General features: G+C 38.7%; 1 protein-coding gene across 1 annotated transcript in view; it reads right to left on the reverse strand.

Annotated features, from left to right (window-relative positions):
- grin2db (glutamate receptor, ionotropic, N-methyl D-aspartate 2D, b) overlaps window positions 1–25,715 on the reverse strand; it is a 77,287-nt gene that overhangs the window by 8,398 nt on the left and 43,174 nt on the right. Inside the window, exons 5-14 of the mRNA XM_084089507.1 lie at window positions 24,106–24,434; window positions 21,395–21,509; window positions 15,649–15,854; window positions 12,760–12,928; window positions 8,402–8,555; window positions 7,831–7,956; window positions 7,179–7,408; window positions 5,707–5,867; window positions 4,234–4,421; window positions 205–446 (exon numbers count right to left, since the gene is read on the reverse strand). Of these exons, the coding sequence (XP_083945633.1) occupies window positions 205–446; window positions 4,234–4,421; window positions 5,707–5,867; window positions 7,179–7,408; window positions 7,831–7,956; window positions 8,402–8,555; window positions 12,760–12,928; window positions 15,649–15,854; window positions 21,395–21,509; window positions 24,106–24,434 (1,920 nt within the window). The remainder of the gene's footprint in view (window positions 1–204; window positions 447–4,233; window positions 4,422–5,706; window positions 5,868–7,178; window positions 7,409–7,830; window positions 7,957–8,401; window positions 8,556–12,759; window positions 12,929–15,648; window positions 15,855–21,394; window positions 21,510–24,105; window positions 24,435–25,715) is intronic.

The raw sequence follows: 25,715 nt of genomic DNA on the forward strand, positions 1-25,715 counted from the left end.
AAGAGTACAATAAATTGTTAAGTCATATTTTGATAATAAGGGCAAATCAGCTTTCATTGCATCACTCTCACCCCATCTGTAATACCACAGGCATGTCCATGTTACCATCTTTCTTCTACTCAAACTCTTCCATATGTCTTTCATCCAGTGACTAATAATCACTCACTCTTTCACTTTACACTCTCACTTCACACTCTCTCTCACCCTGCTGAAGGCGAGTAGGAAGTCCAGTTTGCCGGACTGGCCCATTTTGTTCATGCAGTGCCGCAGCCTCCAGTAAACCAGGTGTTCCCAGGCGAAGACCAGCAGACTTAGGCCCATGGCCACCAGCAGCATGTAGAAAACACCGGCCATGTTGTCTATGTCTAGTTTGGAGCTCATCACTTCAATTTTATCATTATGACAGATCCCTGAGAGCCAGAGACGCTCTAGCATCTCAATCTCATCTGAGTGGAGAGGGGAGAGAAATACAATGCATTAACATTACTCATTTTCTCATTTAATAAGTGATACAACTACTTGGCACAGATGTATCAATAAAACATGTATGAATGCAATATGGCATTGAGTTGCCTTTCCCACATGCTTGCTGTAGCAGGAAGCAGATGCTAATACTAAATGTGTGTAAATCTGTTGTGAACCTAAGTCAGGTGCTATTTTGAGATCTGTAGAGTTTTATACTGAAAACATTACAGGTCAGAGGCCAAGTGAACAGGTTCCTGTGGGTAAATGGGAACATTACTGTGAAGGTATGTTTAGACGCTGATCAAATGGGGAAGTTTTTGTTAATTTTCAAAGAGTGAAAGGAAGGGGAAGAGAGCAAGAGGCCTGTAGGCTAGCAAAGGCTAGGTCCTGCATAATGATCTACCCATATCCTCTTTTCCTCAGAGGGTAAATGAGAAGATAAAAAAGGAAGGAGAGCAAAGTTCTTTGTCTTTTCAATGCTGCATTGTATCATGGGAAATGAGAGGATGTGAAGAAATAAGTAAAAGGCATGTGGAAAAGAAGAAGAGAGTGACTTTGTCATTATGACAAATAGCAGAAGCACCTTTTCTATTCAGAGAGGATAAAGTTAACATAAAAAGAGGGATGAAGACAGATGGCGACGGGGAAAACAGTACATGTGGATGTACATATTTGGTTGTGAAAGATGGAACAGGAAAGGGAAAATAAAATAAAGAAGGAGCAACAGAGTGATAGGCAGAGGGCAGAAAAACAAGAGGACAGAGAGGGAGACCGAACAGTGAAAGGGTGAGATCATAATCATTTAATTGTGCTGGAAGATGGTCAGGCCTGCTGCAAACTCAAGAGAAAATCAGAATCTCACCTTTTATCTACAGAAAGACGAGCTTGTGAATTACTGCAATCCTTACTAGACCGAGGCATGTACTGCAGCATTAACTGCTTTGATGAGAACTGGCCAACTGCACCACGTTATCTCAGTATGGGCCATCTCAAAATAGTGCTGTGTAACATAATAAAAGTACATCATCACCCATCACACTGTAAATGACAGTTGCGTTGTTCTCACAGAGTTTGAATTATGGCATCTGTCTCTTATGCTATCAAACAAACTATCCAGCAAGCGTAACCTGCGGGCATTAATCACAATGTAGATGAGATGCCGCAGACACATCACATAAAACATTTCACAAAAGAAAATGCAGTCAAGCAGGACGAGGAAGCGCAAGCTGAATCCCACATGGGACTTGAACAGATAACAGCACGAGCCCAGCTTGGATCCGAGCACTGCCTCACTCTGTTGACACTGTCCATTCACCTCCTTCTGACTCCTGCCAGTGGCTCTGGCAAACCACTTCACTGACCACAGCCAAACTTAGCAGGTGTGTCATACTGAGAACATACATATATATATACACACACACAGCTATATTATAAACACATAGACACCATTCACACACTTGCACAGCTTCATAGATGCACGCTAAGTTACAAATACACACCCACACATTCAGTACAAATGTGCGCATAGCACATTCTAACACATGTAGACATACTTTCACACCTTTGCTCTTGCCATAACAGCTTCTGTTTGGCAATGGAACTCAGGGTTGGCACGATTAAGTGGGCACATTTTAACAGCTAATGCTTTAGCAAGGTCTTTAAGCTCAGGCAGACAGCCAGTCTGTGCCATTTGTGTGACCTCCAACACTGTTCCCTGTGCAGCCCCCTCTGATCCCGTCCTGACCTAAACCACTATCATGCTAAAGCAAACATTGCTCTTGGATCAACCTTAAAGGTCAACACTTTTATAAACAGATCGGAACCGCAGAGGCATCTTTGACCACTGTAATAAGTCATCTGAAATTGTTAGTAGGTAAAAGGACTATTCTGGACGACCACAGCAAAGAAAGCTGCTGGCCCAGAGATAAAATAACAAAACGCTTTTAGCAGGTAAGAAGTGCTTTTACGTGGTACTGACCAATAAGGTTACCTGCAGAGTTTAAAAGAAATGAAAAGGCTGCAAGATGGACAAGTGGTTTCCTGGGGCTTTTAAAGGCTCTAAAGAAACATAAAAGTACAAATTATAGTTGAAGCTGTTGTACAGCAAAAAAATTATTCAGTACCTCCATAGTAACTTCCCACATGTTTAAGCTTCAGAGCTAATTTCTTGGATTGGCACAATTTCATCAGTTAAGAATTGTACATGTTATTTTGTGTTGATACAGTATGCCATCAACAAATATGCTTATGTAGAAAAGGCAACCTTTAAAAGGCAACCTTTAGCAACAGCACTGACATTTTCTTTCATGATTGTCCAATGAAGCATTTTGAAAAAGAAGAGTGATAAGAGCAGATAAGAGTGATTAAATCAATGAGATTAAAATATTTGAATATATATATACTCATTATCCCCAGAAAACCACAATGGTTTTTAACATTTTAAATGTAAAACAAGGACAGAATTCAGAAAATAACATCAGATAAAACACCCACCAGAACAACCACCAACCAAATGAATAAAAAAAGTCACTGTTCATTTCACTTGTTAAGCTTCTCAGCTGTTAAATTGTGGTGTTAGCTAATAGAACCTGGCACCAGTGTGACGATCGCACTGTGGGAACCTGGCGTACACACACATTCTTTCATTCTCTCTCTCTCTGACACACCAAAAGCCAAAGAGGATTTAAACAGCAATCAAACAAACCATCCAGTTGAAACAAAACACTGTGTGAGATAGCTAGTACATTTATGTGTTTGTGTATGTGTGTGTTGGGAGAAGGCAGGGAGGATGGTGTATAAATGACAATTAAAGAATTAGTACTTGGACAAGCACATTTGAATCAGATGCGTTCCACTCTGACATTGCAAATCCATAACAGCTAATCCTCTATGGAGTGTGATAGGACAGTCACTCAACACACACATCTCACACAATTGCTTGGTTCCAAAACCTAGTGAGCTGACTAGCTACCTGCTGCCAACACAGGCAACTGCCTGTGTAGTTTTCCTAACCATTATGGAACTGTCTAACTGACTACTTTGGAATTAAAAAAAAAAAAATTCTTCATGCCTTAAAATAGCTTGAATGTAACTCTACACCCTTGGCTCCACTCACTCACACCAGCTCAGAGATCAACTCGTTGACGATCACACGTTGACGTGATTGGTTACAAGGTAGTTTGTGACGTCAGAAACACCAGCGTTTTTGAGACTGTCTTTGGTTCACTGCAGAAAATACTGCAATGGTGTTGACTTAAAGCATATTAAAAACACCATATAGACATATAAACAACATTAAAAACTTGATTTTCACCACATGGGGTCTTTAAATACACAGCTTGATGACCCACAATCCTGCATCAGGCAGTTCATAGGTTTTGGAACAGAGCAGACTTACTTTCTCCATTTCTCTCTCTCACACACACACACCACTTCTGTCATTCCCAAGACTGAATCTTTGATACATGATACATCTCTTTTATGCATCAATAGGTTGCTAACACCTCCTTTAAATCAGTAAACAGCCTGCTAGCACAAAGACAAATGTCACCTGGCAGACAACAGATACATATTGCGTCATATTAAGGAAACTGGATTACAACAAAATGGCTGGGAAGATGGCTTGAAGCTAGCAGTACAGGCTAATGAAGTCTTGTTAAACATGCATAAAAAAGACTTTAATCTCCTACATCCCAACAGCATAAATGCACTAATATACAATTCCTTCAATTTTAGCACTTTGATACTGCAGAACCTTTAGACTCTCACCATCGCCCACCAGCTGCAGTAAGGCCAGGTCCAATGGTCGTTTCCAGCGGGAGTTCTTGATCAGGGCGATGCCGTAACCAGTTGTGGCGAATACTTTCCCTGAGCCGATGGTCATTACTTTGCAGCCTTCATCTTTACGAGCCATGTAGTTCAACACGGCTGCATCATAGATTAAGGCATCCAGCTTTCTGCACACACAGACAGGAAGAGTATGAGTCAGAAGAGACAGAGAGTGGGATGGAGGAGGGTGATAGACAGAAAGAGAGCAGAGAGGAAAGTTGTAGTGTGGCGGCATTATATTATCACTTTTGCTAAAAATGGATAAGGAAATGACAGGCTCAGGAAAACCATGGTGTGGATTAACAACTCATGATAAATAGAGGAAAAGTGTGTGAGGTGTACAGGGCTAACAGAGGAAGTGTGGGAGGAGGGAAAAAAGTGCAAACACATCGTAAAGGAACTCGGGGCTGGGAGGTGTAAGGAAGCGAGAGGAAAAGTGAGAGATGTTAGATAACATGTTGAAAACAAGGTTATTATTGTTTATGTAAACAATTACAAAGACAGAAACTAAATAAACACAGCGGAAGTATTTTCGTTAACAGAAATATAAATGAGTTTGCAAAGGAATGAAAGCTACACTGAAATGATCAGGGCTGGAACTTTAAGAATTTGTTTTTGTTTTTATTATAAAGCATTTCTCAGACAATCCGTTATTTCAGGACAATTAGAGTAGAGATCTGACCACTCAAATTTATCACTGTTGTAGCCCCATCTATTGTCCATCTGTCATTTTATGAAAATCTTGCATTTCGAGGTTGTAGACTTTTGAGCAAACTGGGCCACACCCACAAAGAACAGAAATTACATTTAGGATCTACGTTTGGTTTGTCTTGACTCAAGGATTACATTTAGAGATCATGGTTCCAGTGATATACGGTTCAGGAGATACACAGTTCAAAATGTACAACCTAAAACGCATTTATCTTCATTATAGCGCCCCCACTTGGCTGTTTGGGCTGTGTCCTTGTGCGGCATAAAGTAATGGCCAATAGTTCTACCATACCACCAAATTTCAAATCTATAGGCCTTATGGTTTGGGCTCCATGATCAGTTTTAGAAATCTTACAAAAACAGTAGGTTTTTATCACTTGATCCCAAAACTATAAATGTGCACATTTCATTGTGAATGGAAATTAAACAGAATAACAAAAATACAACTTTTTATTTTTATTTTTTTGTTGTTGCTTATGAAACACTCTTGAACTCCAATGTGGATCTAGTCCAAATGAAAAGCTAGGGTGATTAGTAATGGTAGTTTCAAATGCAGTTAAATATACATTACAAACAAGAAAGAATCATCTATGCACCATTAAAACTAAAGCTGAAAACCATTATACAATACAATACAAAATTCAAAACTGTATGAGAAATAGAATGACGGAAGACAGTGAGAGTAAGAAAACCAGCACAGACCCAGACTTGAGGTGGGAGATGGCGTCCTCCACACTTCTCTGGTTGTATTTGATCATGTACTGGTGCATGTCTGGATAGTTACTGCGGATGTTTTTCTCTGTGCTTCCGTTAGGGACCGTTCCAAACTTCAAAGGGGGGTACTGCTCTGTGGGGTGCTGAAACTGAGAGAGGGAAACAGTATGAAACAGTGATTGAAATTGATGTTGCATTTGTTTTTTTCAAAGTAATTAGTGGACTAACAATAGAGCACAATGAAAAAAAATTGCAAGAATAAACATGAATGACGTGTGACAGTGAACGCATGTTAGAAACAGACTAGAGCTACTGCAGCTGTCAAAACCAACTATAATACATCATAAACACAGAACAATACACAAAGCAGCAGTGCTGACATGCACATTGTGTTCATTCCGCTTCACAATAGTGAAGCAGATGGGGGAAACTATTTTCATTTAAAAAGGGATTACAAAATGAACACAAGGCACTTAGAAAAAGAACCAACAAAAGCCACCGCAAGTTAAATGACTTTAAGTATCCAGTATTTGATGTAGCTTCTTTTCTGAAAGTGACACAAACACAATGGGTACATATTTAGTGTACATAAGTACATTCATTTGCCATGAAAGCAAAACATTGTTTTGTTTTTTATGTCAGTGTGTTTCCTCAAGAATCCCTGTAGATTCTTCAAGGTCAACACTAAGAGCGAGGGCAAAGGAACATTTCCACGCTAGAATGGCAAATTACTGAACATCTCACAGACCCACGCGCACTACCACCGTATTAAAACGCAAGAACAAGTTGAGGCAATATACTCCGGTTGCTAGCAGAAGATTGAGTATAAATTGTCCTTATTGTTAGCTATGATAAGGTATTTTATAGAACTAGGCAGCTTTTCATGTAATACAGGAGCTGAATGGCCAAACAGTAAAGATGAGAATGCAGGGCTATCAAATACTTGCAAGTGTGTGTGTTTGTCTGTACACCATTAAAAAGTTTGAGGTTGATTTTTACATGTTTTGAAAATAAATCTCCTTCCCATGATTCTTCAGAAATCATTCTACATATTTGTTGCTGCTTAAGAACAGTAGTGCTGGTTAATATTTTTGTGGAAACTGTGATATTTAAAATCTAAAGTTTATACATATTTTATTACATTTTAAAATCAACGTAATAGTCTTTCTTCCAAAATGTGTGTCATTTCAGTAATACTTTGAAAGCATAGGCTCTTCAAAAGACAAACAGTGAGAAAATGTTTCTTCATGCTGTTTATCCACTTAACAGCCAATTTAAGCTACTGTCAATCTCAAATTCCAGTCTAACTCTAGTCTCTGTAGTCTTAAAGAATATTGATCCCAAAATCCATGTCAACACCACATCACGAATTATGAAAACTTTATATGTCCATCTATACGCACTAATAAACACAAGCTCTCTCTGCTTCTACAGTATCTCTGAAACCGCTATTCCCTTACCTTTTTATCGCTGAGGCCAGACACAGTGTCAATGTATTCCTCTTGGATCATGAAGGCAGCCAGGTTGGCAGTGTAGCTAGCCAGGAAGATGACAGCAAAGAAAGCCCAGACAAGAACCATGATCTTGCTAGTAGTTCCTTTGGGGTTCTCCACTGGAACGGAGTTATTAAAGACCAGTGCCCAAAGAAGCCAGATTGACTTCCCTATTGTGAACGTAGAACCTCCGGCCTCTGACAGGGAAAAGCAAGCGAAACAGACAAATAAAGAATTTCAACATGGCCTTGAATTTTAAAGGCACTTCATGAGCTCAAAACAAACTATCATAACTGATTAAAAAAAAGGCTTCCTAAGCTATGCAGACGATGAGGCGTGAGAGGGGTGCCAGTGCCAGAGGATGAAGAAGAGAACAGAGGAGGGAGAGGAATACAGAGCACATGTCTGCAGTGCTTTATTATACATGAGTATCTGAGAAACTGCCTGCACCACAGATATCAAACCCACGTCCAGGCCAATAAAGAGAGAGGTGAACTCCTGAATAAACTCAGCGACTGACAAGCAACTGTGCACATTTATCTCTGTTAAAATAACACTTGAGACTACTAATTATTATTATTGAAGGTTACGTGCAGGACTAAGAATAAACCGGACTCACTCTTGCCACTCTGAAGGCTGCGGTTGTACCCCACTGGACTGAAGAACTCAAAGATAAAAACCGTCACTGCCACCACGGTCAGGCACATAACAAACATCATCACCCACACAGCAGGGCTGTACGGCTCTGAGAGAGGGCACAGAGAAAGAGAAGAGGACAGAGGCATCAAAACCATTAGTAGTAGTTTTTCTACTTGGTTTGTACACAACACAGTGCAGAAATCAATACCAAGGTTGTAGCAAACATTAGAACTAGAGGAGACTTTTGGAAATTATTAAATTTGAATTTGAAATAAATTAACTTAACTAGGCTTTTAAAACCATGTTTATTATAAAAAACTTAAAATAAAATAAAATAAAATAAAATAAAGAGCCCGTTTGGAAAAATGTTGATTTAGTTCTTCTCACTGAAGTGTGATAAACAGTTTGTTTTGAAAGGGAACTGTAAGTCTGATTGATGAGCTCTGGAAAGATACGCACCAGTACCTGAAAAGTCATACATCATAATCACATGCAGCAGAGACTGATTAAAGTCTAATATGATGAAACATTATGGCTCACATGAGACTCACCAAGAAAAGCAGAGGGAGAGACAGTTCCGTTACTGCGAGAGACCATGACGCTGATTCCCGTCTCCACAAAGGGCACAGAGAAGTCCACGACCTCTGACCTTTCCTCGTTGATAGTGAGGGAGCCGATCGCCATGTCTGCCCGCTTGTACACAACCTAGAGAACAGGAGGAAGTAGAGGATTGTATTTTTGCTCTTTTGCCACTTTTATTTGCAGTAGGAACATTTTATTTACAGGATTTATAGGGACTCTTTTTACAGGAGCACGATTCCCTGTTAAATGCGGTGGCCCAATAAAGTTTTACTGATTAATCCTTGTTTGACAAGGAAAACTACCATATACTTACCTGAGAAACTAAGCTATCTGAGTCAATGGATTTGATCATCTCCAAAATGTCAGAGACTAAGTCAAGGTGGGCACCTCTTTCCTTACCTTAGATCTTCTTGGGAACCTCAGATTTGCTCAGACATCATGTGGCCACGGTGACTTGAAGAGGAACGAGAGATCGAAAGGTAGCTAGCTACCACGCTAACTAATGTGTGAATGAGTAGCTATTGCAAATCCCTATATTTAACTTGACAGTGAAGAAGTGACTTGAAGAAGTGAGAATTAGCATATTTAAATGATTTCTGAAGGATCATGTGACACTGAAGACTGGCGTAATAAATAAATAAATAATATACTTATTAGTAATAATAATATTACTTATCAAATAAATTAAGGCTTATTGAACATAAGAGACTTTGCAATGTATTATATATTTTAAACCTTTTTATCACATTATATATAGCCATTTATATAATTCAATTATATTTAATTAAAATACATAATTTTTTAACAAATGTAAATCAACAGATTAAATAATTATTATAATAATCGTTAGTTGTAGTCGGGAGGCCGAAGGTCTCAAGGTAATGTTTAAAGTCAGCTTTATTTAGTTTCTATTTTCTTTGTCAAAGATGTTAAGGTTCGAATTATGTAAATAAGAAACTGGACTACCGAAATAATCTGTTACCCATAGTTACATTAATGCCACACAATAGTACTACAGATAATGTTACAGTAACTGCTGCTCCAAAAGTCACCAGAATTAAACACTTTGGGTCTTTGAACCCTATCCCCAGGCCCCCCAAGAAAATAAGGGTGCACTTCTTTTTTTTTACTCGATGGGGAGAAGCGCCAGCAATGCCCCTGGTAGAAAGAGGACATAAAATGTTAGGGAGAGAAGAGTGGAACGAGCTGGGGAATTGACATGAAGATGAATCAAACTTGTGATGCCCGCATGAGCACCACGGTCCAAAATTTCCTCTACACTTTACTGATCAAAGCACTCACTGTGCACCAAAACTAGACATTCAAAGAACTATCAAGAACTGGTTATGTACAACATAGGTGAGTCCTCGGCAAGGAATCAGCATTTTGCCTGAACACAGGGGCCATATGTGGTGTGTAACAGGTGGTCTATCTGCAAATTCAGAGAACCTCCATCTCTAATTAATATTCAATCCACATACTGGCTGCATTCCAGTATCCATAAATTGGTCGGGCAGATAGTGTAGTAAGAAGCCTGCAAACATAGACGCTACAGGAGGCAGGTTATCCATCTCAAGACAGTATACCCCATACAGAGAGAAAGCATGTACGGGAATACCAAAAAGGAGGGAAAACATTAACATCTTTACTTTCCAGTGCAGCTCTTTTCTCACTTTGCATTCTGTTTTATATTCCTGAATGTGTGAAAAAGCTCATGATGCAGAGGAATGGGATTTATGGTGACGAGTGCAGAGTTGAGTCACTGCCTAAAGTCATGCAGGTTACAAGCTTTCCCAAATCTCCTTTGACAGTTTGAACGCTGCATTGATTCTGAAAAGATGCGCACCTGCCTGCGCCTATAAATGTGTATGTGGGAAACGGGATTGTTTAGGTAGTATAATTTCCAGTGTGCGGCGAAAGCTTTTGCATCCTTGTGGAAAGTGAGCCTGCATGTTTGTGGGTCTGCAGAGAATGTGGAAAGAACATCGATGAAGTTGTTTCCTTGTGAGCGCGCCGCAGTCCCGGTCCTGCTGCAGGCCGGCACAACGCACAGGGGAAATGTGGACCTGTCGTAGATAGAAGATCAAAGCCGCTCACGCACACACACTCTCGCAGCCTGAGAAAATAACCCTTAGCACTGCGCCTACAGGGGCCGTGCTGACAGCTGATTGGCTGAGCATCAAAATATGCAGTGAAAAGACCAAAAGCGAGCGAGAGAGGAAGAGAGAGAGAGAGAGAGAGAGAGAGAGAGAGAGAGAGAGAGAGAGAGGGAAAGGAAAAGGCTGAGAAAAAGAAAAAGATGTGGTCACAGAAAAAGAGACATGTTGAAAACCAACGAGCAGGGGGAGAAAAAAAAAGAGAACACATAAGATACTGTGAGAAATATTAAGAACAGAAGGATGGAAATGAAGGAATGAGACGGAGAAAAGAGCTGTTTCCATTCCCTAGCAACTGTCTCGAACAGGCGTCACTCCAGGGTGTGAGCGCCACAGCGGGGTCTCGCTCTCGAAACAACAACCTCCTGTCTGTCATTCGCACTCACACGCATTGGCAAGTCTTTTTGGGCTGGCTTCAGGCCTCTGTCTTGGATACATCTGTGTATGTGCGTGTGAGCCATTAGTCAAATTCCTCTGCGCTGTGTTGAAAGGGTTCAGAGTGTTTCAGCAGTCCTGGAGGCCGGCAGATACGGGTGGGAATTCAGTCATCAAACAGGCCAACAAGTTACATCACCCACTGTCCTGGGAACTCTTTACAAAGAGCAGCACTCAGCCCTACAGTCCTAGAGACCCAGCACTCTCAAGGAACCCAAGTAAAAATAAACAAAAGCCTTGATTTCTTCAGCAACCCTTTATAATAACTTTCATTAAGAAAATTAGAGATAAGATTAGAGATAAGAATGTCATGAAAATAGAAGTTCAAGATGTTTTATCTTCTTTACGGAGAAGTTCTTTACCCCCTTTTTAAAATAAATTATTACTTTTATTAATGCATTAAATTGATCAAAAGTGACACTAATAACATGTTATTTTGTAACACAGTAGGCTCTTTTTTTTTAACTTACTATTTAATCAAAGAATCCTGAAAAAAAGTATCATGGTTTCCTCAACAATATTAAGCAGCACTACTGTTTTTAACATTGATAATAATGAGAAATGTTTCTTGAGCCCCAAATCAGCATATTAGAATGATTTCTGAAGGATCATGTGACACCAAAGACTGGAGAAATGTCTGCTGAAAATTCAGCTTTGCCATCACAGGAACAAATTACATTTACTTAAATATATTATTACAAATATATTACAATAGAAAACAATTATTTTAAACAGCAAAAATATTACATAATGGTAACATAAGGTATTGGTTAAATATACTTAATTAAAATTACAAAAACACCTTAAATTTTTCTATTTTTTTCTGAGATTAATCGTTTTTAATAGGTTTAATGGTTTTTAACAGTTAGAAATAAAAAGCAAATATATATATACATTTGTTGAAAAAAATATTTCTTGTTTTGTTGTAACTTTCGTCTTTTTTCCTTGCTCACTCATGGTTTTATGGCAATATGCCCACTGGAACAATATTTATGCTTATTGAATTGGAATTGAAAATATAACTGTACTGGTAGAAAATAGATACACACTTTTATTTTTAATTGCTTTAATTTTAAATGCAATTAAAACAAACAAGTATTGCTTATAATATATTTTCTAGATATTTTAATTTGTTTTGGTTTTGCTTGCAATGACAATAAAAAAGGCCAATTATTTAAGTTTGGAAACAACATATTGTCTATATAATATCAGGCTATTATATGGTATTTTTCTCAGACCCTATAAACAGCTAATATATATTAAAATATATTAAAATATAAAGCTGCTTTTAAATTTTAGGAAGTGAGTCCCTCTCAAGGGGATCATCATATTTGAAGGTCCTGGTTTGCAAACCCCTGCCGTTGAAAACCCTGGATACTCTCTCACCACACACTTGCATACATCCTTATACAAAGAACACTGAAACATGTCATATGCTCACATTGCTTCCTTACTGCAAATACACTGCACCATGACCTCGTCTATCCCATAATCCCAGTGTTTGATCATCATGAGTACTAATACTAAAGGGAATAGCAGCTTTGCCTTTAATCTGTAGTCCTCTCTCCACCTAATGCCTGTATTTACATATGCAAGTAAAGTCTTAGAGATATCGCTGACAGTGCATCCAGGGCACTTGCTCATCAGAATAAGGAGAATAAGGAGAGGCGCTGATGGGAATACAACAAGCCTGGCCAGTTTAAAGTAGACGAAAGATTTTAAAAAGCCTTTCTCACCTCTCCCACCATCCCGTTCCAAACACCATCAATCTTTTTCCCATGTTTCCCATTGGTCACCAAGTAGAGGTCATAGGTGAAGCCAACAATTCTGGCCAATCGCTTAAGAATGTCAATGCAGAATCCCTTGCAGCACTGTTTCATAGGTGCCACCCCTTCCTGAAGTGCACTGTAATCAGAGAGAAAGTGCTCACTTAGCTTTATTGCACGCGACAAGAAAATCCATCACATTCCCAAAAAGGTTCAATTTGTTATCATTTGTTAATGCATTAGGTACCCAATATTTTATTATTCCTTTTTAGGAATAATATATTTAGAAATAAAATAAAATAAAATAAAATAAAATAAAATGTTTAGAAGTTTGGGATCAGTAAAATAAATAAAAAAGGAAATTCATATTTTTTTCGGCAAGGATGCATTAAATTAATCAAAAGTGACAGTAAAGCTTTAACATCACAAGAATAAATTACATTTTAAAATATATTCAGATAGAAAACAGTTATTTTAAAGGGTAATAATGTTATTACTTTTTATGTTATTATTATTATTATTATTATCTAATAATGTTATTAATATTACCCCCCCACCCCCACCCCCAGCGAGAGAAAACAAGAGAAACACTGTTACCAGAGTGACAGAGAGTTACAGAGGGAATGTGAAATAAGGAAAGACAGAATAATGAGAAGGGCAAGGTTTTCAGTAGTATGTTGTCTTGGTACATTTTCTGTGATATAACTTAAATTGATGTAATGAGATGAAACACAAAGGCCTACATGACTGGTGTAGGAGTAGTGAAACAGCATCCGCAGAGACACACGTACACAGCAAGAGCTCAAGCAGATTGACAAGTAACATGATGGCTAAGTATGAGTAGAGATCGCCACAAGGCAATTCAAAATGAGGGGGGAGTGTGAAAAAAAAGAGAGAGAGGAAATGAGTGATCGATTGCAAAGCTAAGATAGGTGAGTATAGCCCCAGGAACTTCACAGTGATATCTTGGGGGAAAAAAGTGAGAGACACAGATATAAAGACAAAATTGAAAGAATGTGACAAATGACTGGAGAAATATGACCAATGCTTCCAAATAATTTTTTTTTGGAACAAGATAAAAAAAAAAACGGAAAAAAAATAGACTTTGCTCATATACAGTACCGGTCATATGCCTATCAAGCCTGCATTAATTTGATCAAAAATACAGAAGAAAACTAGCCTGGAAATCCAGACCTAAATCTAAAAGATTAATGGTCTGGTGTCGGCTAATGAAAATCGTTCAGCTCGAGGGGCGGCACCAAACATGCATTTGAAAATCTCACTGCACGCAATTGGATAACACTACGACCAATCACAACATCGCTTAGCTACCAGCGGAGCTAACTGGTAGATTAGACTCTTACCATATCCGGTCGGCAAAACAGCAAAAACGCCCTTCTTGCAAAGGAACGATTCGAGCGCCGTCTTCTGTTCCTCTTTTAGAGAAAAAGGCAAGTCTAAATCTTTCATTGTAGCGGCCAAAGCCGTTTCAAACAAATGGTGTTCATCCATAGCCATCTTGCAATGTTTACTAATGACTTTGACGTCACAGCGCTGTCGTCATCTGTTTAGCTCGCCTCTGGCCCGCCTATATCAGATAACCCGATGTGATTGGTGCAGCTCGGATACAAGGGCATATTTAATGAGCATCATTACTCGACGCCAGAGTAACTCGCTGAGCAAATTCAACTTGTGCTCTCGCGAGAACTCTGGATTACCAGGGAAGAAGAAAACAGTACTTTTGTGAATATTGTTAAATACTGTTATATACTTTAAAATATAATTTATTTATTTGATGCAAAGCTGAATTTTCATCAGCCATTACTCCAGTCTTCAGTGTCACATGATCCTTCACTTTTATTCAGCAAGGATGTGTTAAATTGATAAAAAGTGACAGTAAAATTTTATATTGTTAGAAGATTTCTAAATATTAAGCAACACAACTGTTTCACAACATTGATAATAACCGGGTATCAAATCAGCCTATTAGAATGATTTCTGAAGGATCATGTGACACTGAAGACTGGAGTAATGGCTGATTAAAATTCAGCTTTGCATCGCAGAAATAAATTACATTTTAAAATATATTAAAAATAGAAAACCATTATTTTAAATGGTAATAATATTTCACAACATTACTATTTTTTTCTGTATTTTTGATTAAATAAATGTAGGCTTGATGAGCATAAGAGACTTCTTTCAAAAACATTAAAAAAAAAGTACTGTATATACAGTATATGACAATAGCTTTTAATTTTTTTTTTGAGAAAGGTTGATGGCCGAAATGTTGATTTAATAAGAATTTGAGATGAATGAATGAATGTATGAATGAATAAATATGTTGCCAGTAATACAAATGGAATAAATAATACAAATAATGCTAGCAATACACTGTGTAGAATACAATAGCAGTAAAATACAACAATAAAAGAGATAAAATAGAATAAAATAAACTGAAAATTATTGACATTTGGCAAGATATTAAGACATTAAAACTACTAAGACTACTCTATTATATACAAACAATGAATGAGTTAATATAAAGATTATAGCTTTGAAATCTGAGGGTTTGCAGTACTAATAGAAACTTGCAAGGCTAAAACTCCTCCACTAACACCTGCATTTGATCACTTTCAGACAGTTTAGGAAAATGTGGAATGACATTGGAATGCCTGTCTCACTGAAAGGTCATACACTAATCCTACAGGGAAGAAACTCCTTACCCTGTCCACTGAAACGTACAATTTCCTAATTTAACATTTTTGTGTATTGTTCAAGTTCCAGGAAACCAATGTCCCTTTTCCCCAATATAGAAAAGCCCTGATAAATGGCAGAAGAGTAGGTCTGATGATTACTAACCTGACATTAAGAGGCCGTCGGCATGGCACAGAGTCCCTAATGCAGGTTCCAGAGGCAGGGTCTGCAAGCTCCACGATAACGAAGGGGCGCTCCTCCAGGGTCACAACCCTCAGGTGCTGGGCATCGTCGGGCGGCTGCAGGAAGGGGCCATAGCGAGACCAAGCAGGGTATCTCAGACGTAACACCCCGTTCTCCCACCATCCTACCTAAGACCACACAGACAGTGCATGGACGAGGGTCAGAGATCATTTGCGACTTGCGGTTGCAAAAATGTGGCCAATAATATAAAATAATAATCATTGTGGCCATGATAAATCAATAATACATGAAAGTCAAAGGTCTATTCAGCGATTTCAGATATTTAAAATGGTCTATTCTAAACAAGTCACTGAGGCTGGATTACAGGCAGGAATGGCTTCCCTTACTCAGGTTAAGCCTGTAAAGTGGGGAAGGATAGTGAAAAGTGAAAAATGAAAGACTATCGCCTCTATGTTCCTCTGTGAGCTTATAGCTGAGGGCTCTCTAAAAACAGTCCTTTGCCCTTTTTACTCACTGGGGAATGAGTGGATTTTTCTTTTCAGAGGAAAAAAAAGACAGATTTTAGCTAAGTGACGGGCCACAGAGGAAAAGGTTACGCGCCAGAGAAAAAACAAAGAAGGGGTAAAATGTGTCAAGATGGGCTATGACAGCATAACTGAGCTCATAATCCATATACAGAAGATCAAGACCTGCAGAATTGTACTGTATGTATCAGAGACAGTAGTACGCACACAGTCCTTGATAGGAAATAAACCACAACAAAGTTGGCATGCTTGATGCAATTAAGTATTATTTAATCATACATTTTTATTTGATCAAATAATAATATATTATTGTATATTATTATGTATTACTATGACTATTATTTAAAGAGATATTTCACAGATTTTCCATATACCACAAAAAATAGAATATTTAAAGAATCTTCACATAGATCTTTTTCATACAACAGCTTATAGTGATCAAAGGTTGTCAAGCTTCCAAATGGCCAAAAAGCAATGCAAAAAGCACCATAAACATAATCCATATATTTACATTCAGACTGAAATTGAAGTCTCATAACCAAACCATGATGTCATGACATCAAATATCTGAGACAAATGTCAAACCTGCAAAAAGGTCATATGTGCGTCAACTTTAAAACCCCCCTTTAGAGTGCTTTTATTTCATTTCAAAAGCTTGACAGTTTGTGATCCATGATCTGTCACTGCATGGAAAAAATATGATGATTTGTTTGTGGAAAAAATAACATACAGGTTTGGAATGACACGTGGGTGAGTAAATAATGACAGAATTTTTCCGTTTTCAAAAATATTCCTATAGGACACAACAACCTCTCGTTTGTAAGCAGCAAACACTTCATGCACAACTGTCCTGTCCCAATCCCAAAACTCAAACTTTATTTGCAGCATTGAGCCATAGGAGTCTCCTCTACACACCGGCAGAGACTGGCAGCTATCAGCACCAAAGCAGCCCTCGAGAGCTATTCAGATACAGCAAAAGATGTTCAGCTCTTATAAAACTGTTACAAAGTCTCCATGGCAGGCGAAGAATAAATATACTTCTCATACGCTGTGTATGTGCAAGCGTACGACTCTAAGAGATCAGCCAGAGGCTGGCAGCTAGAAGACTTTGCATATTAGCACAGGATCAGTGCAGAGGCAACTAATTGAAAGGAATAGAGCAGGAAATGGCAGCAGTCAGCATGCGGATTCCTGCGAGCGCTAGTCTCATTGAGCTAGTTATCCCACTTTCTAACTGCCCTGTAACCGAGATCAAACGCTTCCGGGGCGGATCATTGGAAATAACAAAAAGCCGATTAGGCGACATCAGCTCACCTGATCCCTGTCTCGTTCTCTGTTCATCAATCTGTCTGCTTGGGTCAGTTTGACTGTCCATTTGTCTGCTTTCTCTCTCTCTGTCACTCTCTCCACCCTTCTTAAACATCCACCTTTACAGTGTGTTAACCCAAAGATCTATTTTCTCTGAGCGCCACTGACAGGAGGGAAGAGAACAGGAAGGGAATGTTGTGTCTGCATCTGACAGACAGCGTCATCCCAGAATCAGCCACGGAAAGAGAATCAGCCACACATCTCAACAGGTGACACCGTCTTGTATTAAGGATGTCTGAACAGCTTCATAAAATATGCATGGCGTGTCACAAAGTAGCACAACCAGGCAAGATAGGACTGTGTGGGATCCGAGTGGCTTTTTGCTGCTGCTTGAGGGATAGAAATGCTAATCATGCAGAGTGTTTAGTGTCATGTCCTTACAATACTCTCTAATGTGTTTCAACGTGCTGTTGGGTTTCTCTTCTCCCTTTCTCTTCTCTGATCTTTCTCCTTTTCCCCCCTTAATCTTTCTTACTCTCTCCCACCTCCGAAATGCGGCGAGTTCTCAGGGCCGATCCGTGTCAGCCAGACGTCTTAACTCTTCTCGACGTCGGAATGTGGGCCGACAAAACGACCGAAATAGGAGTGTTGGAGCATGTGTGGAGAACCAGAGATCCTGCAGTGAATAACAAAGAGCCGGAGTAGCAGAGATCTGGGCCCAAGCTGAGGGGGCAGAGCCTCACGCAGGCAGAGGTAGAGCAGGGGCCTGATCAAACACCGTCTCCCCCGGGAACGGATAATACTTTCACAGGGTGAAACACAAACACGCTGCTATGACACCCCCGTCTCTGTGAAAGTCCCTGTGAGAGGAGGATGAAACGAGGCGCTTTTACCCCAGCGCGATCCTTACAAATCAACTAGAAGATTTACACAGCATAAACACACATGGACACATCCTGACAGGTACAAAGAGGGTTTGGAAAAATGTGCCTGGCATTTCATTTCTTAAACGTCTCCCCCCTGATATTTATCGATTTATGAGAACAGCATGGACAAATGAGATCAAAAGCGCTGTAGCAGTTAGTTTGTTAAAGCACTATAAATGCTGCATGTGGAAGCCGTCGCATGAAGTTCCTTGTGCACGACGGCTTCTGGTAGTTGAGTCATCCGCACCCATTGTCTACTCAATGTTAGACGGAACGCATTTAAGACAACCAGAGACAAAACGGAGCGAAGACAAAGACGGCGTGCATCACATTTTAATAGAGTGCCCTCCTAAAACAAATGGAAATTGAAAACCTCCTATAGTCAGCGTGGAAGCCTTTTAAACGTACATTATGGCGCCCCATTAAATATTTTATGTGAAACACAAAGACTCCGTGACTCTGAAGTACAAAAGCATCCAGACGTCTCTAACAGCACTTTTCTCCAGAACATATCTGCAAATGAGACGCAGGCGCCAAAGCCAGAACCAGCACCATGCAACCCTTAACAGACTGTTGCACCGTTTGATGGGTTTTTTAAGAGTTGTTCCGTGCAAAGATTTCAAAAACTACAAAATACCACTGTTTTCTATAGAGTGTGCCATTGTTTGACCAAAAGTTTTAATGGAATAGAAAACTAAAACTTTTCTCAAGATTTACTCATGTCATTTCAAAACCAGTCATTTTGGCCTTTTCCTCACTCAAAGCTATCGAACACACTGATGGCAATTCATAACTATTTTTCTCTTTGGCGAATTGGTATGAATTTATACCAATAAAATTTGTCTCATTTGTACTTTTTCGTATGATGTGCTTACACCTCATTGACGGTTACGTTTTGGGGTGGATCTTCATGCTTACAGCCCCCCCCCACCCCCCACATTTTTTTATTTATGTTTTCGTACAAATTACATTGTACGAATTCACATGAAATCGCCACCACATTAAATAGTTACGTTTTGCAATGAGATCAGGTTGGGCTATAATAAGACTTCAGAAGATTTGGAATATAGAACATGATTTATATGAAGCTCTTTTACTGTGGTGTTGTTTTTTTTTGCAGTCCCAGTAAGTCACCATTCACTTTCATTGTGTAGAAAAGAACATGATTAAAACACTGCTTAGCATCTCCTTTTATGGTCGACAGAAGATAGAAAATCATTTGGGTTTGGAACAACATGAGAGTAAATGACAGAATTCTATTTTTGGTTGAACTATCTGTTCAATACAGGATGAAATAAAAGATTTTAAGGAAATGAAAGACTGGCCTGATTCAGAATGGACTAAATGTAGAACAGGCAGTGAAGAGGAGCTCATTGGCTGGCACCTAAACAAAGCCTATACGAGAACATCAACAAAACAAACACTCGACCTTTCAAGACGCCCTGGGTAACACAATCCCTGTGCATCCTCTCACTTTCCTACTGGAGCATGTTAAGGTGAATCTGTTGCATGACAGAACGCGCTGCCGTTCGAAGTGCTATCAGTGGTCCAAGGCATGACAATACTCGTGAAAAGCATTGATTTTAAGCTATGCTGTGCTACTGAATACACAGAGTACAGTATATAAAGCACACAAATAAATATGGATGGTGACAAGCTATGGGAATCAGCAGAAAAATAACCCCTACTCTATATCGATACTTTTTTGCTCTTATGGCTCAATGTCAATGAATATCGCCCGAAGGAATAAGAATTTCTCCCAAGAACATAATCCGCTGTCTTTTTCTCTGTTAACAGATTGTAGAGGTGGAGAACACAAGCGCTGCCAGGGATTACAATTTTCAGTCTCTACCCTTGTCTTTGTGGCATCTAAATATTAATAATTCTGTTTTAAGGCACAGTTTGAGTGGCACCTTCATGTATATGACATTCTCCCCGGCTATATTTACTTAGTTGGGTTTGGTATCAGTTATTTTGTCTCACGACAGCAGTGCTCTGCGGGATAAATGTAGAGCCACAACGTCCCATGTGGCACCAACGATATGCTGATATACAAGAAGCCAATACATTTAAAAGAGTTTTTATTCATTTATTTATTTATTCCTTTTCCGCTCAGAAATACTTAACACAAGCATAACTAGCGAAGGAAGAGGAAGAGGGAAAAGAGGAAATCAAATCCACTCTCTAAAACCATTTCACAATTAATTATTTTCCATTTATTGCTATTCACATAATAATAATAAAGTCGCAAGCTAATAATGTAGGAAAGCATTGCTAATCTTAATAACATACTGAGGGTATCATGGATATGCATAGATAACGAGGCCAAATGTAAACATGAGCTAATTGTACATTATGTACGTCCTCTTGAAACCCTAATTATATGTTTATATCATTGAGGCTTTAACGTTTCTCTGCAGTACAGCAGAATTGCACCGTCAACACCACAACACTCTCTCTCCTGCACAATGTGATGCATTGTTCAGAGTTAATTGTAATGGTTTTTTTCTGCTGTGGACTGTCATGGGAAATGGTTTTCGAAATTAGAGTAGTGTCAAGTAGTATATCATTTTAAAACTGCTTTCAATCTATATGTCTTACTGCTACAATCTGTAACATTAGGTTTTCAGCTCTTAGACAGCAAGTACACCATTACGATAGTCATGATGGAGTAAATCGCACATTTTATTAGAGCACTGCGCTGTCGTTACCTTTAAATCCCAATATGTACCGCAATCGTTCATATGCGTAATTAACAGCGCACAAAAACAGTCCATGTCATAAACAGACATCTCGAATGATATGTGGTCTCTCGAAATCCATTCCAGCGCATTGGTACTGCAGTGCTCAGCATGGCTGCTGCAATGCTGCTTTTCATCCTGGACATTACCAATCCATAACAGCAGTTACACAAGAGCGAATAGAAATAGAATTCTGATTAGTTCTTACGTCTTCCCAGCCACTCCCAGGCGTGTAGGAGATGACATCCAGAAAGGGATTGGCCAGGTAGCCCTCGTTATTGAACGAATAGTCCCGCCCACCGAGAGTGATGTTACTGAAATACCTGCAAAGCGAAGAGAACAGAGCAGAAACAGTCTGTTGAGATGGAAGAGACCCAGAAAGAATTAGTATTAAAGACTCAAGACACGTCAAAGAGGAAATCTCACACAGAAAACTTCACAAACATCCTAATTAGGTCAGATTGCAAGAGTGTGTTGAAGGTAACCATTTTATTTCCTTCAGCAATGGAATCAAAGGAGGCAGTCACTCTATTTCGAGCACTTAATCTAAACCAGTAAAATACCCAGAACAGTGCCTAAATGTGACATTCTTTGTGACTGCTTCAAATGAATCTTTTCATCTTAAATCCAATATGCTTTTGGCAAAATGAAGACTGCACAATTAAAAAATTTGACTGGGTGAACAAGTTTAAAAGAGCAAAGTTTCCTCTGCTCTGTTCTTATGAGCCTTTTGAAAGCCTTTTGTGAATATTCCTCACAAAATCCCGCCAAAGATCTGTGCGATAAATGCGTGCAAAACCATTATGTATAAGCCATAATTACAACAGCAGGTTGTACTAAACAGGTGAATCTCTTTTCCCCATCAATCCTCTTCTGAGTTTCTGCTCAGTGAGTCCATATCATTTCTCCTTACTACGTGTAAAACATGTTACAAACGGTGATTAACAAAAAAACATTTTCATTCAGGCTATTGTTCAGAAATTCCAGTTTCATCACTGGCAGCCAGTGTTTTTCTCATCAAAATTATCAATGAAACCGTTTGTTAATGAAGCTTTTTTATTTTGCAGACGATAACGATTTGAACGAAATTTAATTTAAACACACTGTTGACGAAAATAACATGAGAAAAAAATTACGCTGATTCTTTGAATGAATCTAATCTTAGCCATAATGTCAGGGATATAAAATGTTTGAATAGTTCAGTACATTTGTCTACTAAATACTTTAGTCTACTAAAATTAGATGCCATTTTTGTCAAATTTGACTTAAAATAAAGAATAGTTTTAGCTAAAAAGGAAGATTTAGTCAAAAAACGCCTCTCACATCATGACAAAATGATCCATGCGAGACTTCTGATTCATTAGCCACTATAGTGTGGTAAATGGTCATATTATTTTGCACTATAACAAGTGTTTATGATTATGATATATGTTAAAATAATATGAAAACAAGTACCAGTCTGCAATATAAAGGTCAAGACTGGAAGCAGCTGATACATCCTTGCACACTGAAGTTAAAAACGGACCCCTTCGCTCTTACGTAAGGTGAGTAACGTTCCCATTATAATAAATGAAACTGGCACATGCTTGTTAATTATAATGGGACTATTCTAGTTTTGTTGTGTTGCTTGCTTTCAGGGTACAGACAGCGTCAAACTGCTGCAATTGTTTATCCGCTCCCACCCACTTTGTTGTCTTAAACACAGGGGCATGTTGAACGCCTCTCCCACAGTCCCTGTGGTGGGGGAGTAAAGGACATCCGTGCCCCAAAGGTGCAGCACTTTCACTCTCATTAGAGTGTGTCATTAAGGATAAACTGACTTACTATAAATGCAACAAAGCAGCAAAATAAATAAATAAATATTACAACAAAGTTGAAGGTTAATGCCAAACAAAATGAGCTTTAAACACAGTTCTCAGGGTGAACATAAATTGAGGGCTTTTAAAAGATTTTCAAGATCACACAGTATAATAACACCATAAACTATGCTAAAAGCATCATTTATTTGCATGTGCTGGTTTAGCACTTGATTCACTAAATGAATTACACAGGCAATATCATGCACAAACGTTCACGAAAGCAGCTTTATTAGTGCTGCAATACCATGGGCAAAAATGGTTTAACTCTTAACTGAATTTGCTCCTATGGGAGTGTCTAAATGAATTACTTATATGGTTGATATAACTATAGCTACTCCATATATAACAAAATTAAAATGTACTTTCTAAATAAATGTCACTGGTTATACTGTCCACAGTTCATCACAAAAAATGTTTGTTTAATAATCATGATCAAAAAAATATATTTGAACTTTTTCATTATTTTTGACCAATACAATTACACATTATATATGTGCTACTATACAAAAGTTTGGTGTAAGAAATATTTGTAATGTTTAAAAAGTATCTTATGTTCACCGAGGCTGCATTTATTTGAACACAAAACAGTAATAATGTGAAATATTATTACAATTTAAAATAAGTTTTCTATTTCTAAGTATATATAAAAAAAAAAAAAAAACAGCATTTATTTGAAATAGATATATATTTTTTTTTAAAGTCTTTACTGTCAATTTTGTTCAAGTTAATGCATCCTTGCTGAATAAAAGTATACATTTTTTTATTAATCTTTTTTTACTGATCTCAAACTTTTGAACAGTAGTAAAACTATTTTACAGCCTTCTTTCACTGCCCAATGAAATCTCATTTGATAAAAATCAAATCCCGTCCTACATCATGTCCCACTGAATTCGAATTTTCACTTAATACAACAAATTACATTAGTTAAATGTTGTGCAAATACATTTTCATGTTCATGGTCACTATAACATAGTGTTGTGTTTGGTGTGAGACATGTTGTATCTTCCTGTGCAAAACATACAAGTCAAATCTTGCATCGATGGAAAGAACTATCTCTTACTTCATTCTACCGCGAATCCTCTGCGTTCTGTTGCCATCCGTCTGGCAGTTAGTGACAAAGTGTGGACCTCCAGTGGCTCCGTAGTCCTTGCGCAACGCAACAGCTCCGTGGGTAAGGATGGACACCCCACGGGCGATACGTCTGCGGGGCTCGTCCCTCCAACCCTGCGGTCTGACTGCAAAAAGGCGATTGGGTAGTCCGGTCAGGCACAGCTCGGACAGAGCTGGACCCACCGCGAACCATATGTGGGAGGCACTGGCCTGACCAGCTGCCCAAGCAGCTTGGAACACCTGTTCTGCTTCCTCCTGAGAGCAGTACAACAACCGCACCTACAGTAGGAGTGGGGGCAAAGAGGACAGAGGGGACCAAGATGAAAACCAGAGAGCAGGAGCAAGAGAGGAAACAAAAGCGAGTGCAAACAAGAACACAGAGGTCAAAAGGGAGGAACAGACCACGAGCAGAATGGGAAGAGGAAATGGAAGAGAGGACAGGAGAGGTATTGGGATTATATATTTCAGTGCTGGAACCGATGTATAAAATCACTACGAACTGATCATGAAAATGTCACGTCTTTGCGATGTACTTGGGAGAGCCTCTTTCAGTGCTTGAAAAACGTCTTTCTTAAAAAACAACATTTAATTACATTTTACTGTTAAATTCTTATAATGAGAGTATTTCCATTTACATGAGAGCGTCCTAATATCAAAAGAGCGATTAAAATGTCACCGTCATCATTAAATTTCAGATACTTCATAGAGCACATGCAGATCAAACGGAGCACAACAGAAAGGGAATGCAATCACTTGGATCAGTGAATTTGGATTGAAATTTGAAATCCTATACGCACTGCAATTAATGATATATGAACAGTAACTTTAATGGGATTACTGAAAAATAAAGGGTTCATTACAGGACTAATAAACTGATTACAGTAGACTGATTTACTACAGTATGTACCATGTTCAGAGGGCAGAATGTGTTCCTGCCTGCAGAGTCATAAGTTCTACCTCTTCACAGTAAACTTTGCTATTTAAATGCTTTTTTTTAAAACATGTACAGTAATTGACAGAATTGTCCAATTATTTTACAGGAGAGGAGCAGCTTTGGAGTAATGGTGCTGGGACATTCCTTAACGAAGAAAGACAGATATTGGATGGAAAGAGAAGGAGAGAAAGAAAAAGGGAAGAAATGAGACTAGCACAATCTGGGAAGGAGAGAGAGAAAGGAAGAAAAGAACAGAAACTGAGAGTGGGGCTAAATATTTCACCTTTACAATACATGAGAGAGAAAAAAACCCAAGAGAGACTGTAAAAAGAAGAAGAAAAGGTCAGTAGAGAACTAGGAAAAGAACTAGAGAATGAGTGGAAAAAAGATCGAGAATTCAACATGTATGTAAACTCACCAGACCTGAACAAAACAGATTAAGTGTTGATATTATGTTCTTGTTCTGTGTGTGTGTTTATAGAGTATACAGTACATCCTGTCCGTGTCTAAAGTAGGGGTGTGCGGTTCCTCGAAAATCACAGTATGAGTAATATCATGTTCATGGTAATGTATATATCACATTAAAAAATGGACAGGCCAGGTCCTAGCTTCTGATTGGTCAACGC

The sequence above is a fragment of the Abramis brama genome (genome assembly GCF_963993115.1).
Source record: "Abramis brama genome assembly, chromosome: 17".
NCBI classification, from domain to species: domain Eukaryota; kingdom Metazoa; phylum Chordata; class Actinopteri; order Cypriniformes; family Leuciscidae; genus Abramis; species Abramis brama.